The sequence below is a fragment of the Nicotiana tabacum genome, chromosome 5 (assembly GCF_000715075.1).
Source record: "Nicotiana tabacum cultivar K326 chromosome 5, ASM71507v2, whole genome shotgun sequence".
Lineage (NCBI taxonomy): Eukaryota > Viridiplantae > Streptophyta > Magnoliopsida > Solanales > Solanaceae > Nicotiana > Nicotiana tabacum.
The window spans coordinates 18,507,865-18,521,801 of record NC_134084.1 but is presented as its reverse complement, the minus strand read 5'-3'; the positions used below and the strand labels follow the sequence as shown (position 1 = coordinate 18,521,801).

Below are 13,937 nucleotides of genomic sequence, written 5' to 3'. Positions count from 1 at the left end.
TTGTTTTGTTTGGCTCGTTGGATTAAAATTAGGATATACCATACAATCCAAAGCATGTCTTTAGTTTGAAAGTGAATAAGCTTGGATAACATTTTGTTTCCTATTTTAACCTTGGTCAAAAAATAAAGAGGTTGCAGTGCAAAAAGAAGAAGGATAAGGTGGTCATTTCAATAACTTTTCAGGATAACTAATCTCGGTATTAATTGTTCCACCTAAAAGATGGAATAATTAAATCTCAGTTTATGATATAATTTTATATTGCACTTGATTAATAAAACAAACCAAACATAATACGGAGTATAAATTTAATCCTAAATTTTATACCACCTATCTCATGAATCAAATGACCCCAAAGTATAAGCCTTTCTTTTTTACTCGTCCTCGTTTGTTAACCGAATAAACTTCGGATTTCAAAAGTTATGCTCTAAATTTTTAGTTTTTTAAGCTTTCGGTTTTAACTTCCAAAAAAAAAAAAAAAAAAACGATCAGAAGGAACCAAAAAAAAGAAGAAAAAAAGAAGAGAAACTGCTAACAGATAACAAGAAAGAACCTGTATAATGCAACTTCTTTTTGAATCCCCTTAACCTCTCTTTCTCAGACAAAACAAAAACGCAGAAAACCAACAAAAACACACCCGCTTTCACTCTGGGCAAATTACCACGCCATGGATTCCCGTTCCGGTGGAAAATTTGTGACGAACAGGCGAAAGAGATACGCCGTCGGTCCATACGACCGTCCACCACCACCACCACCGCCGCCGGAAGAACAACAACCGTTTCCAAAAAGCCCTAATTGGCTTACCAGCCGTGTTGTTCCGGCGACGCGTACGATTCTCTCCGGCGCCGCTAAGATTTTAACATCTGTCTTCAATTCCGACTCGTCTTCTTCCTCGTCTTCCTCCGACGCTGATTCCATGTTTGGTACTCTTCTTCAAATCTCTCTCTTTTTGCTTGTGATCTAAAAAGTGATTATTTACGAAATGCCACTTAATATTCATCTTAAAGTAGTGAATTCTCACTTTTTGTGCATTCTGGTGCCTTTATTTGATGTTTGTTTGAGTATTATGTTTGCATTTTGGTGTTAATTTTTTTTATTTTTTTTAAATTTTTGTTTGAGTACTTTGAAGAAAAGTTCCTCTTTTCATGTTTTTGGTGTTGTAATTAAATTATAGTAGGTTGGCTTAATTTCTGTGATTTTTGTTTAAAATACCAGCTTTGCTGGAAATGTTATAGCAGTATTCTGCTAGGTGATTTTAGTTTAGCCTGTGTGAGAGATTTTAGTCCAGTTAATTTTTTTCGTGATCTAAAAAGGGATAGATTTCAAAATACCACTTAGCATTCATGTTAAAGTAGTGGAATTTTATATTTTATTTTTTACATTTTGGTCTCTTTGATGTATTTGTTTGAGTATTATGTAAAAATTTTATCTTTTCATGGTTTTTGTATTGCATTTTTTTTTTGCATCGGATTGGCTTTAATTTTGTGATTTTTGTGCAAAATCTAACTTTTCCCAAAATGTTATGGTATGTACTAGGTGGTTTTAGTTTTTTTGGTTGTGCGTGTGTGTAGGAGATCTTAGTTCAGTTACTTCATTAATACATTTATTTGAAGTTCTAGAGGGAGAGAGAGAATTTGAGATTATTAAAGTTGGTGGATGTAGTCTTCAGAAGATACTTTTGAGTTGGTAACGATTTTCGTTAATAACTTCTCAAAAGGTTATTTTTTGTTAAGAACTATGGAACTGATAATTAAGAGTATTAAGTTTGGACTATAAAGATTTAATGCCCGCACCTGACATGATTTCTTGAGCATTCTTTATGACATTGACAAGACAAGAGGGGTTGCTCTGATGGTAAGCAACCTCCACTTCCAACCAAGAGGTTGTGAGTTCGAGTCTCCCCAAGAGCAAGGTGGGAAGTTCTTGGAGGGAAGGATGCCGAGGGTCTATTTGGAAACAGCCTCTCTACCCCAGGTAGTGGTAAGGAATCCGCTTAGTCAGGAAAAACAATAATATTTACATATGTAATTTGTACTGAAAAAAATATAAATTTGGTATATATAGTAAAGGTTAAACCCACTTGATACACTTTCTTTAATAACTGAGAAATTCCCGAGGGTTGTGAGACACGGTTCAGAACTCGGTGGATTATGGACCCCTCTTCTGCCGTTCTCTGCTTAACTACTATGCTTTTGTCTTTGGTAGGGTTCGAACCCGTGACTTATGCCTAACCCACACATTATGCGTTGCGCTCTTACCATTAGACCAAAGCCCCGAGGCAAATACGTGCCTTAAAAATCATAAATATAGTATATGTAGTAAAGGTTAAACCCACTTGATACATTGACGTGACTTAATGTATTGGTTAGGTGGTATTACACCTGTGAAGCTGCATGTTATAACTCTGCCTTGCCTTTGAGTATTTGATTTTATTTATCTCGTCTTTTTGAAGAAAGGAGACCCGTTTCTTACTTAAAAAGGGAATGGCAAGTAAAAGCGTGTAGCAATTCCTTTACGCTTGACAGATGCACATTCAGCGAAGCGGTTCGTTGGAAAAAAGTACTAGTTGCATATGTGAATTGTATTAAAAATATAGATGTAGTATATGTAGTAAAGGCTGTATATGGTCCCTGTACATTTGTACAAGATGGTGTGGTTTTCTTAGCGCTTAAATAAAGTGGGCAGTCTGAAAAAGACGCGTTGACACTTGTTATAACCCCCCCCCCCCCCCAACCACCACAAAAAAAAAACATAAATAGGAAAAAGGAAAAGGTAGTAGAACGAGGCGCCTACTGTACTTGGTGCAGCCCTTAACGCCGATTGCACTATGGTTTTGCTCAAATCAAATTGCTCGCAATATCCCGCATATGAGTTATGCATGTCGAGATGCATTGCTTGTTCTATGTGCCACTTGGAATTTTGAAACTCCCTTGCATTCATTATATAGTCTTGACATGTGTAGGAAGAATGCCTCATTCAAGCTTTAAATATGTAAAGCTTTCTTGTGCCGGTACTATTAACTATCTCTTTGACAATTTAGCATCGTTTCATCTCTGTATAATTCAAATACCATTGTGGCTGATAAAACCAGTTCTCATGGGATTGTCCTCTCATTTTCTATTTGTTCCTCGACTAGCTGACGTCTGGCTTTTATTGTAGCGGATGATGCTAGAGAACAGGACGATATTGGCTTGGAAGTGGATGAGTTAAACAAGGTAATTTCACAAATCTGCTTATGTTATTGATTTTCAAGCATTAAGAATTGCGTGATTTTATACCATGATTCTCCTAGTGATACTAGTTTGTTCGGTTGGTTTGGGTGAAAGTTATCTGTTGCATATTTAAGTGTTTGTGATTTTGTACCATGATACTAGTTTGTTCGGTTGGTTTGGATGAGAGTTATCTGTAGCATATAGGGTTTCCTTTTCAATGGGGGATACCGTTGGTTTGGATGTTCTTTTTTTTTTTTTTTTGATAAGTGAGTTGGTTAGGATGTATTAATGTGGTTCACCCTTGTTGTCTGTCCTCTGTCAATGTAAAGGAGAAAAATAGAGGACCATTTTTACCTGTTTCATATTTGAGCTGTGCTGTTAGGAGATTATTACCTCTGAGGAAAGATAGTCCTCATAATCCAATATTCCTGCATACTATCTCTATTTTGTATTCCAATAGTAGTGGTAAGAACTGAAGAACTAGTCATGAATTTTCTACACAAGTGGAGAGAAGTAGTATCATCCTGTGGAATGGAACTAGGTGACTACCCCTTTATTTTAGGTAAGCCTAGGTAACCGCAAAAAAACTACTTTCAATAAAGCACAGTTAGAACTTATCGAAAAGTAAAGCACGGTTAGGAAAGTGTCTATGGGGATTTGCTATTAAAAGATGATTCTTCATGGGAGAGCATAATTGTTATAAAATACGGGAGTGGCATGAGTGAATAACTTTTAGAAGAGATGACATACTCATATAGGCTTATATAAATAGAAGTACTCATATAAGGAAAATATGTTGAAAAAAAATTGTGAGGGGAGTGGTCTAGTAGTTTAGTGGTCAATGAAGTGGATGCAAACATGGAGACTAGGGTTTAAATTACAGTAGAGACAAAAAACATTAGGTGGTTTCTACCTTCTGCCTAAGCCTTGGTGGATAGTGTTACTCTATACCTATGCCGATGGGAGGTAACAGGTACCCAGTGGAATAGTCGAGTTGTGCGCAAGTTGACTCGGAGATTACTTAATTTTAGTTAGTAAATTGGAAGTGAATTTTGTTTCACAGAAAACAAGTTTATAATGATGGCAAATTTCCTAACCAGGAATAATGTTAACATATCGTGGAACCTACAATTCAGGAGACCTTACCGTGGCCAGGAACTGGACTAGTTGGAGGACTTTTTCATAAAGATTTTATGGTTATATCTAAATTGATTCGTAAGTTAATCGCAGGAAAGAGTTGGTTGATCTAAAAAATAATCTTTCTGTCCGTGATGACCAATGGAAGGATATGAAATGCCTACATGGTAATTTATATACAACTCGTGTCTTGAGAAAGATCTATTGCATGGTGTTCAACATGGAATGTCTTCCTAATAATCAATCAACTATCATTCAGTCCCAAACTAGTTGAGCTAAGTCATGTGAATACTCTGTAAGCATTGCACTATGTTCATGTCCATTTCATTTAGTACTAAATTATTTGTTTTATAGGCAAGTTAGAGGTTCTTTAAAGCAAGAAGTTACCTATATACCTCGCAAATCCGTACACGGACACAAGTCTTTAACTGGAATAAAATTCCTGGCAAATACTAGACCTTAACTAAGTGTGATAGAATAGTTCAACCTTAATACCAACTGGTTGATATCGTCTAGATGGACCCTTTTCCTCCATAGTGTTTTATTCTTGGCCAATTCCATAATATTCCAGAGATTGTAGGTCTTTTAAGACAACGTTTCTTCATGTATTTTTAGGTCTACCTTGTCCATCGTTGAGAATCCGTCTCATAAAGTTCATTCTCTCACTCCCCTAGGTGGCTACTGGCTAGGTCTACCTTGTTCCATCACCTTCCATCAACATATTGCCATGACTATGAGTTTGTGCATTTGAAACGCCATCGTAACAATAATGTAGAGAAGAGAAAACAGATTGTTGTAGACCGCATCTTTATGTGCAAAAAAAAAAAAAAGAGGTTTCTCTTTCCCAAGAACCAAAGGAAAAAAAAAGGGAAAAAGGGAGAGGATGTTGATCATGTATATGCCCCTTTCTGGTCATTTTTTTTTTGTAGAAAAGGAAAATACCATTTCTAGAGTTTGCTAGATACTTTTGAGCTGAAAACGAAAGATTTACTTGTAAAGTTTTCGACACCAAGTTGCTGTAATATGATTACTTACTTTTGGATTATCAAAAAAGAAATATTTATACTCTTTTTAACTTTCTTTTTGGAACGAAGGATCCTCAATTAAGTGGGGAGAGAACTACAATGAAGCACCTAATTGAGCAGCTACTTATGCAGGAGACATTTTCAAGGTTAGTACAAACCTTTTATTTATTTAGTCTGCTGAAATTTCTGTTTTATTAGTGTTAAATTGATCGATATTCTTTGTATGAGACTTGTGTCTTATCTTTCTGTGATTTTTCCTGTCTTTCCGTCTCCAGTCTTTGTGGAAGTTCACTTACCTTATTCTTAAACTTTAACTTTATATCTTAGCTTTTTATGCGAGTGTCATATTGGCCTTGATTTGTTTGAATTTTTTTATTTAATTGCTTCCTAAGTTTACTTGATGCGGAGCTTAAAGTTAATTTTATTGTTCTATCGCTTGTCTGCTCCCTTTGGCCAGTTTGGTAGTTCTTCTAGGGTTTGCTAACATTTGAAACTCGTCATGCTGATGTAGTTTGTATAATTTTCTGGGAAAAGGATAACAAGAAGTTCAAATTTGGATTTTTTCGTGATTCAGACTCATGATTCTTCCCTGATTCATACTCATGATAAACATTCTCTTTATATTTCATTAGAGGCCTTTTTTGGTGTGTTTAGCTCTCGTATCCTGTTTCAAACATCAACTTTTATTACCCTTCTCAAAAGATAGGGAAAAAGAGAGATTAACTTTTTATGAGTTTTCCTTGTTCAGGCTTATTTTTTTATTTATAAAATTTCTGCAATTTGATGAAAATGGGTGTCATTTGTGTCTGATTTTGGGGTTGAGTTGTTGTTTATGGTTTGAGTTCCAGGGATAGCATAATATGTTTAATTGGTTAGCTGGTTCTGAAATTCTTTTGCAATTGGCATAGTTCTTAATATATAAATGGTTTGCAATGCCTCCAATGCATAGGAATAAGTGCATTTACTCTTTCACTTGATGCTCAAGAGATCTAGCAATGTTTGAGAGAACGTCTGTTCTTCCTAGAGCTACGTTTCTCTTTTTCCATTCTATTTGAAATTGTTCATTTTTCTTTTGTGTTCTGAAATACTATCAACTGACACCTATTTTCATATCTTTTTAACCCTTTTTGTCATTTTTGAACCATGAGGTCCTTGAATTTAAAGGCCCAATGGTTCTCTTTTTGTATCTGCTATCGTCATATCTTGTTTGGTTTTAACAAGAGGAAGACCCTCATGCTTGTCCTAAATTTCAGTGGGATATAATTTTGAAGCTAGTTTAGCTCCTGAACCTGATTACCAATAGATTTAGAAGATCAATTCGTAGTCATATCTTCAGTGAATAAAATACACACACACACACACAGAGTTACGACCTACCATCTAACAAAGTAAGATGCTTAGACTATCTAATTGAATGGGTGTTAGATTTTAATACAACTTTTTTTTTTTATGAGGATGTTGATATAATTGTTTACTTCTAATATTGAAAGAATGAAGAAAATGTTATGATCGCGTAAAAGCTAAAAAGAAGGAATTGGATAACAAGAAAGTTTTATAGAATCTAGAAAGAAAGTGAGCAGTGAGGAAAATCTTTCAATAGCTGCATAAAAGTTAGAGTATCAAGCAAAGTACCTATGTATATTGCTCTCCCAAGCTGATATACGAATGTTAATTGCATACTCATTTCTCCTAATAAAAACAAGTTGCATTATATTTCTAATACTTGTCAATTACATGGTCTGTCACAGCTTATGCAGCATGTTTGACTCTGTTCAGAGATTAAAAAGTTAGTTTGGCTTGTATATTCTATTATCAATAGTTGAAAGAAGTTACTTGTAAAAAACTATTATAGTTGAAAAAAGCTTGATAAGTAGTAGTTGAAAACTTAGTGGAGATGGATACCATGTATTGTGTTTTAAATCTGAATTGCTAAATCAAATTTTAACTTTGATGATGTGAAAGTCGTCTAGGATATTTCCAACTGTAGGAGTTGGGACATCCAAAATGGGAAGTGTCGCATAAATTGGATGTAGTAAGTATTGAACAGAAGAAAGATTTCCCAGCACATCTGGGAACTGTTACCACATGATGTCTTAAGTAGTAATCAAAGGGTAAAAAATGCACGCAAGGGTGTGAGCTACTAGTCAACAAAGTGGGTGTAAACCTTAGAGACTAGGGTTCAAATCCCAGCAGAGACAAAAAGCACTAGGTGATATTTTTCCATCTACCTAAGACTTAGTGAGCAGAGTTACTCGTGTGGGAGGTAGCAGGTACTCGGTGGAATAGTCAAGGTGCGCAAGCTGGACCGGACAAATAAAGTAATATAAATGTACAGTTGAGGTTACGTGAACAGTAAACTACTGTGGCAAGAAATTGTTCTGCCTACTTGTGTCATTTCCGAAATTTGAAGTAACCTCTGAATCTGAGATAATACTGAATATAGAGTTGGAATTTCAATTTTCTGTTGGGGAAGAAAATGAAGAAGACGAGCAAGGAAGAATATAGTAATGTGGTTGCTCTTCCTCTTTCTGCACTTTGGGGGGGGGGGGGTAAGTAAGAAACAGGTCTGGGCTGCTAGCAATTTGGAAGAAAAGGTTTAGACTTGATATTAGCAGGTTTGAGGATGGGATTCATATTTAGTACATACAATAAGCAAGTCCAACTAGATAAAGCGGGTAGGCTTCTCTCAATAGCTACATCTTGTGGTAAGTGTCATACCAGAAGCTGAGCTCATGTAATACTGGTGATTGCCCATTTTGCATTGAATGCGGTGGTAGATGCTATTACCTTGTACTTGCCCTAGAACTGAGGAACACTTCCACTAAAAAAGTCCATTCATCCCTTTACATGTACATTTGTAAATAAGCATACAGTGTGCATATTTTTGCTTCTTTTTAATGTATGCATGTCTCTGTTTTTCATAGAAAAAGACAGACAGTTTCTTCTTTGTATGTTTGTCTTCAATTTAGTCGTTCCTTTGCGAGTTGTCCTTAAATACTGCTGTGGATTGATGCATGCTGAATGGAAAATTGAATAGGACTCCAACTCTTTGACAGTCAGATGACATGCATGTGTAGCATTCGAGCAAAATATGGGGGAAAAAATAGAAAAACGAGAGCGGAAAAAAAGATGGTTATTTTGTTTAAATTTCTTTCTCAACCTTATTCTAATGTTGACTTTGCAGGAAGGAGCGTGATAGGTTAGTAACAATCATCAACTCAAGGGTTGTTGATTTTTCATCACTAGAAGGAGAAGGCAGCTTTGGTTTGCGCTCCGCAATACCTGATCAAGCAATTGCAGATGGTAATAGCAAAGAATCTTTCATTCTCAAAAAAATAATTTAAAGAATCTTTCATGTGGTTTGGCTTCCGTTCTTCCCGCAGTGTGTTTGCATAAAAGCTGAATAGTCATCTATCTCTCATTCAGATACGCTGAACCTCAGCAGTCGTGCAATTGTAGAAGCAAGGAAATGGTTAGAGGAAAAGAGAGAGGAAAAGAGAGACGGACTGGGTTTAGATATTACTCACGGAGGTTTAAGCTCTGGAGTTAAAAACGTGAGTAAAATCTTTATCTCTGTGTAAGTCTTTCATTTTGCAACCATCTCATGGTTTATTTTAATTTACTACATTATGATTTCCCAGCTTTATCAACTTGAAGTTGTTTACAGTACTTTTTTCTTCACTGGCACGAATGTCTTCCTGTAGTTTCTTGACCAGATTTGTGTCCTCTCTTTTACGTACCTAAGCTTATTTTCTTTGAGTCTCTACATACTTTACCTTGTAAATACGAAAAAAAACTTTAAGAAGAGGTCATTGTAGTGTTGAGTCTAAATTGATTCTGGAAACTTGAAAAATGAGATAGTCTCTTTCCCGCTTAGTCTTGAATTAGTTGCGTAGTTTATCTGTGTACTTTATTAGAATCATTTTTTATATGTGTATTTTATCTGTAATATTAATGCTACTTCTAACTCTCATCATTACGGTAAGGAGCTTATTGTTGCTAGTCGTTTCCTATGTAATATTTGCCCGAACAAAGATTTCTAATTTTTACTGTTGTCAGCTATGTGGTACCGCAATGGAGCCCATGTAATAATTTGTCTTGATGCTGTCTTTGATATCTTGCTTGTGTAACGTAGGTGGATGATACTTTTGGCTCACCGGTAGATTTGGCTAAGTCATATATGAAGGTTCGTCCTCCATGGGCCTCTCCTACTGTTGATCATAGTGGACTTGGAACCCCCTCACATCTGAAGGCAAAGCTCTTTGAGGAAGGAACACCGTATACTGGGGATTCTTCCTCTTCCTTAAAGGTATTTGAAGATTTCGGAATTGCGTTCATTGCTGCCGTTTCACGTTCAATTTGGAGTATGTACACCCTTATTTATGGAATAGTGGTTATGGTTCAGAAATAATATTTATTGAATGGTGGTTAAACCTTGGTTTGCTAACATTAGACAACAATGTCCTAAATTACCACTGCAAGATTTGATGATTCAAAGAGCCGAAATTTGGTTAGTTATTTCAGATAGAACTGATCTGAAGGATTTGAAAAGCAATAAATTGGAGACTGGTGCTATTTTCTTGTTAGAAAGTTGAAAAAATAAGATGAGACAGTGACAGAGAAGAAAGGTTGCTTAGATGCTGTTGAGAATATTGTGTATATTAGTTACAATCAATTAGGGAGATATTGTTTAATTGTAGTCATGTAGTCTTAATTTGTTTCCTAGGTTAGAAAAGTTGTTTGTACTGTTTAAACATCCAATAGCTTAGGAGAATGACGAAGCTTCTCTCTCCCGTGTATTTTCTCTTTCTCACATGGTATCAGAGCAGGAAGAGATTCTGGCTTCTAGTCTCACCGCAACCCATTATCAAAAAGAATCTCCACGTGCTTGGCCATGAAAAGAATCAAGCCCACACATGAGGAGGTGTATTGATGAGATAATTATAGAAGTGTGCTCTCTTTAACATCATAAACTTTTAGATGAGATAGTCACATGCTTTAACAGTATATACTGACTAATGTCATATGGTGTGAATCCAAGTATATTTATGTTGACCGATCGCCAGACAGAAATAGAGGAATACCCACAAACGTGGTGCTTTTTAGTTTACATCGTAGTTAGAAATTGATGATGCTTTAATTCTTGTATACCATTTAGTTGAGTTCGTTTTTTGAATAAGAGCATATCTTGTCATTAGGTGAAGAAGGGATGCTAAGGAGAATTCTAATGTTCTATGCCTGAAGTAAAGAATGAGTAATTATGGCCTAGGATAGAATGGAAGGGGATGCAATAGCTGTCATAAATCCAACCTTGGATCCATTCCTCTTGCTTGTCATATCCACTTTTCCTTGTATACTAGAGGGCTAAATCATGGTGCATTTATTTGATATTTTGGTGTAGAATAATGGTGCTTTATTTTCCTGCTTTCTTTTTATTAAAATTCTGCTTTACTTTCCTTTTTCTTTATCTACAAATTTCGGAATTGTTTTACCTTTTTTTTTTGGGGAGGTGGTGGGGGGAAGTACTCAGATACTCTGTGATGACTGTTTTTGTCTCTTACATTCCAAACTTCCTACCTCTGTCAGGTGGCAGACTAAACTTCTAAAAGGCTTATAAAATGAATTTCCATTACTCCCTCCTACTGCATTCTCTCTCTTTTGTTGTCTCCTACTGCATTGTTGTCTCATGAGTGGTTCATTTTCCCTAGGCACTTATGTGTTGCCTTCATTTTGAAAGAACTATGATAGGTTTTGTAACTTTTGCATTATTTGATTTTTGGGTTATTGCTGATAATAAAGGTAGCTAAAGCTCTTCGGAGATTTATCATGTTGACCTCAAGAATTTCTCAAAAATGTCTTGGTGCTTTTGACTGTGAATTTTTTCTCCTAATGGTTGCCAGCAGAAGCAGATCCACGATTTTAAGTTTATGGGTTCTTATGACGACCTTAAGCTAATATACAATAATAATTGGGTCCACAGTCAGATAATTTATAGATATTTTGTGGATTTTTAATACATATACAAGGTTTGGACAAAAGCTACCGGGTTCATGTGAACTATAGGATACATGGTATATTTGCCTCTGCTTGCCTGTTTAGTTGTTGCTTAGATAGTGTTCCATTTTTTATGCGCAGTTGATGTGTTATTTTAATTTTCTTAATAGGTAAAACACTTTTGTTAAAACCTTCCTCCCTCGACAATACCTTTTTCCTCGGAAATCTATATCTTATATTATGTCATGTTCCAAGCTATACCTTTGATCACACTTTATGACTTGAGTAGTAATTTGAAGGAGGCTCCATGCTTCTGAACTTAGTAAATCGGGCATGTCATGTTGCCAAAGATGATGAAACAGCTACCAAGCAGTAGTAAACCTTTTACTTTATCAATTTTCTATTATTTCCTCCTAGGCTTACCAGTAGTACTAAGACTATTTTTATATTATCTTAGTCATTGGTCTTTATTATTACATGTTGTGTTTGTTGTTGTTGTTGTTGTGTCGTTCACGCTCGTCACCATAATACATTGTTGTCACATTTGTTTACTACTTGGTTGCTTTATCTTATTTCTACTGTTCCTTGAGCTGAGGGTCTATCGAAAACAGCCTCTCTATCTTTATAAGGTAGGGGTAAGGTCAGCGTACACACTACCCTCTCCAGACCCTATTTATGGGATTACACTGGGTTTTTTGTTGTTGTTGTTGTTGTTGCTATCTTCTGATATGTGTTTTGCAACTGGATCACAGAAAAAGAATTCTTTTGCATCTGGCTCATGGAATATTCATGATGAAATACGAAAAGTACGGTCAAAAGCAACTGAGGATCTGTTACGTGCTCGCCCTTCCAAGGAAGAACCAAAATCTGCAGTTGGTAATTTGACAGGAACTAGTACCGGAGAGAAGATAAATAGCTCAAGTTCTTTGAGACTTACTAAACTGTCAGATGTACCAATTAAGTGGTCAGGTGTGTTAAGCTCTAATCTTGCCTCTTTCTGCTGCAAATCACTAGCTTTCTGTAGAACCTCATCTTTTCCCCTTTCAGATGTGGAAATAACACAAGATGGTGGAGAAAATATCGCTCAGCCTCTAAATCCTGCCTCTTCCGTTCAGCTCCATGATCAGGTAATTGTTTTAGGGGTTTCAGTTGCCTTATTCAGTATTTGTAACATATGGACTATAAAAATATAGCATCTCGTATGGACAACAGAATATCATGTTCGCTTTATACTCTTGTCTTAATACTATTCAAGCTTTACAGAGTATTGAGGCAAGTAGGGTTGGCGAGCATGCTGCTTGTGAATCGCACAGGCCCAATGGTCCAGCTTTCCCCTCGGAGCACAGTGATGGTACTTGAGGCTATTCTTTATAATATGTTTGTTGGTTTTATGTGAAGCTAATTCGAAGTAATGGTTTCAAAAGTTAACTATTTACTTTTTACCAGGACAATTTCTCTTGCACATCTAACTGTTTTTACATGTTCAGGTCTTCGTATAACTGGCGCTGATGCACAGGAAGTGACTCAAACAAATGCAGCACAAAGTTCTAATGGCTATGCATCAATAGAAATAGAACCTAGGTAAAAAATTAATGACGTAGCTCTTTTAGATTTCTGTAGCTGGATCCGCAATAATGCTGGTTCTGTCGACAGTTTGTCTGCAGGTCTAACATCAGGACAAAACAATGTGCATGTCGGCGGTGAGAAGCCGAAACCAGGAATGTTGAGTCAGCAGAAATTGACTGAATCTACCCAAGTCGAGGATAAGTGTGAGCTTCTTAGCGAATCTGCTGTGGATGTACCAGAAATGAACGAAACAACCGACAGTCCAGCTGCTTCGATGCCTAGTGAAGAATTATCACAGGAGGAACCGGGTATGGTACGTGAGTTGGCAAAGAATGGCAAAGTTGTGAAGCAGCAAGGTAAAAGGCCAGTCAGAAATGTGAGAAAGACTAGAGCAAAGAGGTAAATGACTAGATATGTAGACCAGGCAGTTTGTAGACCTGAACCTTCTGTATATTAGCTTGAAGAGGAAATTTAAGCTATTTTAAGAGGATACTTGATTAATTTAAGCTATTGTAGGGATTCATCTTTTCCTTTCTTTTTAGACCACGTTGTGTAGTTGTATTCTTAAGTTCGTGTAGGGGACTATTGCCATCTCTCTCTCTCTCTCTCTCTCTCTCTCTCTCTCTCTCTCTCTCTCTCTCTCTCTCTCTCTCTCCCTCCCTCTCCCTCTCCCTCTCTCTCTCTTTGTGGCTTGTGTCGATTAGCACTAAATATGATGTCTCTTTCGGGCTTTTCTGTAATAAAATCATTTTTCTGTTGAATCGCCAAAAGTATGCTTTTTAAGTAATTAATATATATTTAACTCTCTTCGTCGCATTCTGCGAGAGATCTGAACCAGGAAATCTCTACTAATCTCCAATTTGGGTGCTGAGGATTGATGATTTTTTGTCATTGTTTTTCTTAAGCGTGTATTTGGAGTTAATGCCTTTTCAGATGTTTCAGGTTTAGATTTTAAATAAAAAACAATCAAGATTTAACTACTCAATATATCTCTAGTATCTTCAAG

The 13,937-nt window shown here is 36.2% G+C and overlaps 1 protein-coding gene across 1 annotated transcript; it reads left to right on the top strand.

Annotated features, from left to right (window-relative positions):
• The first annotated feature begins 484 nt into the window (after window positions 1-484).
• On the top strand, window positions 485-13,529 carry LOC107791612 (protein KAKU4-like). The gene is made up of 11 exons (XM_016613696.2): window positions 485-920; window positions 3,157-3,212; window positions 5,441-5,517; window positions 8,556-8,674; window positions 8,798-8,925; window positions 9,507-9,680; window positions 12,118-12,334; window positions 12,413-12,492; window positions 12,629-12,716; window positions 12,853-12,946; window positions 13,019-13,529. Exons 1-11 carry the CDS (start codon window positions 665-667, stop codon window positions 13,332-13,334), a joined length of 1,605 nt encoding a protein of 534 aa, XP_016469182.2. The 5' UTR covers window positions 485-664; the 3' UTR covers window positions 13,335-13,529.
• Window positions 13,530-13,937: the final 408 nt, after the last annotated feature.

Excerpts from the sequence above, each read along its gene's own strand:
- LOC107791612 (XM_016613696.2), top strand. The coding sequence starts at position 665 with ATGGATTCCCGTTCCGGTGGAAAATTTGTGACGAACAGGCGAAAGAGA. Across the intron at positions 8,675-8,797 it reads TGATCAAGCAATTGCAGATG|ATACGCTGAACCTCAGCAGT; the intron begins GTAATAGCAAAG and ends TCTCTCATTCAG. Across the intron at positions 12,717-12,852 it reads CCCCTCGGAGCACAGTGATG|GTCTTCGTATAACTGGCGCT; the intron begins GTACTTGAGGCT and ends TTACATGTTCAG.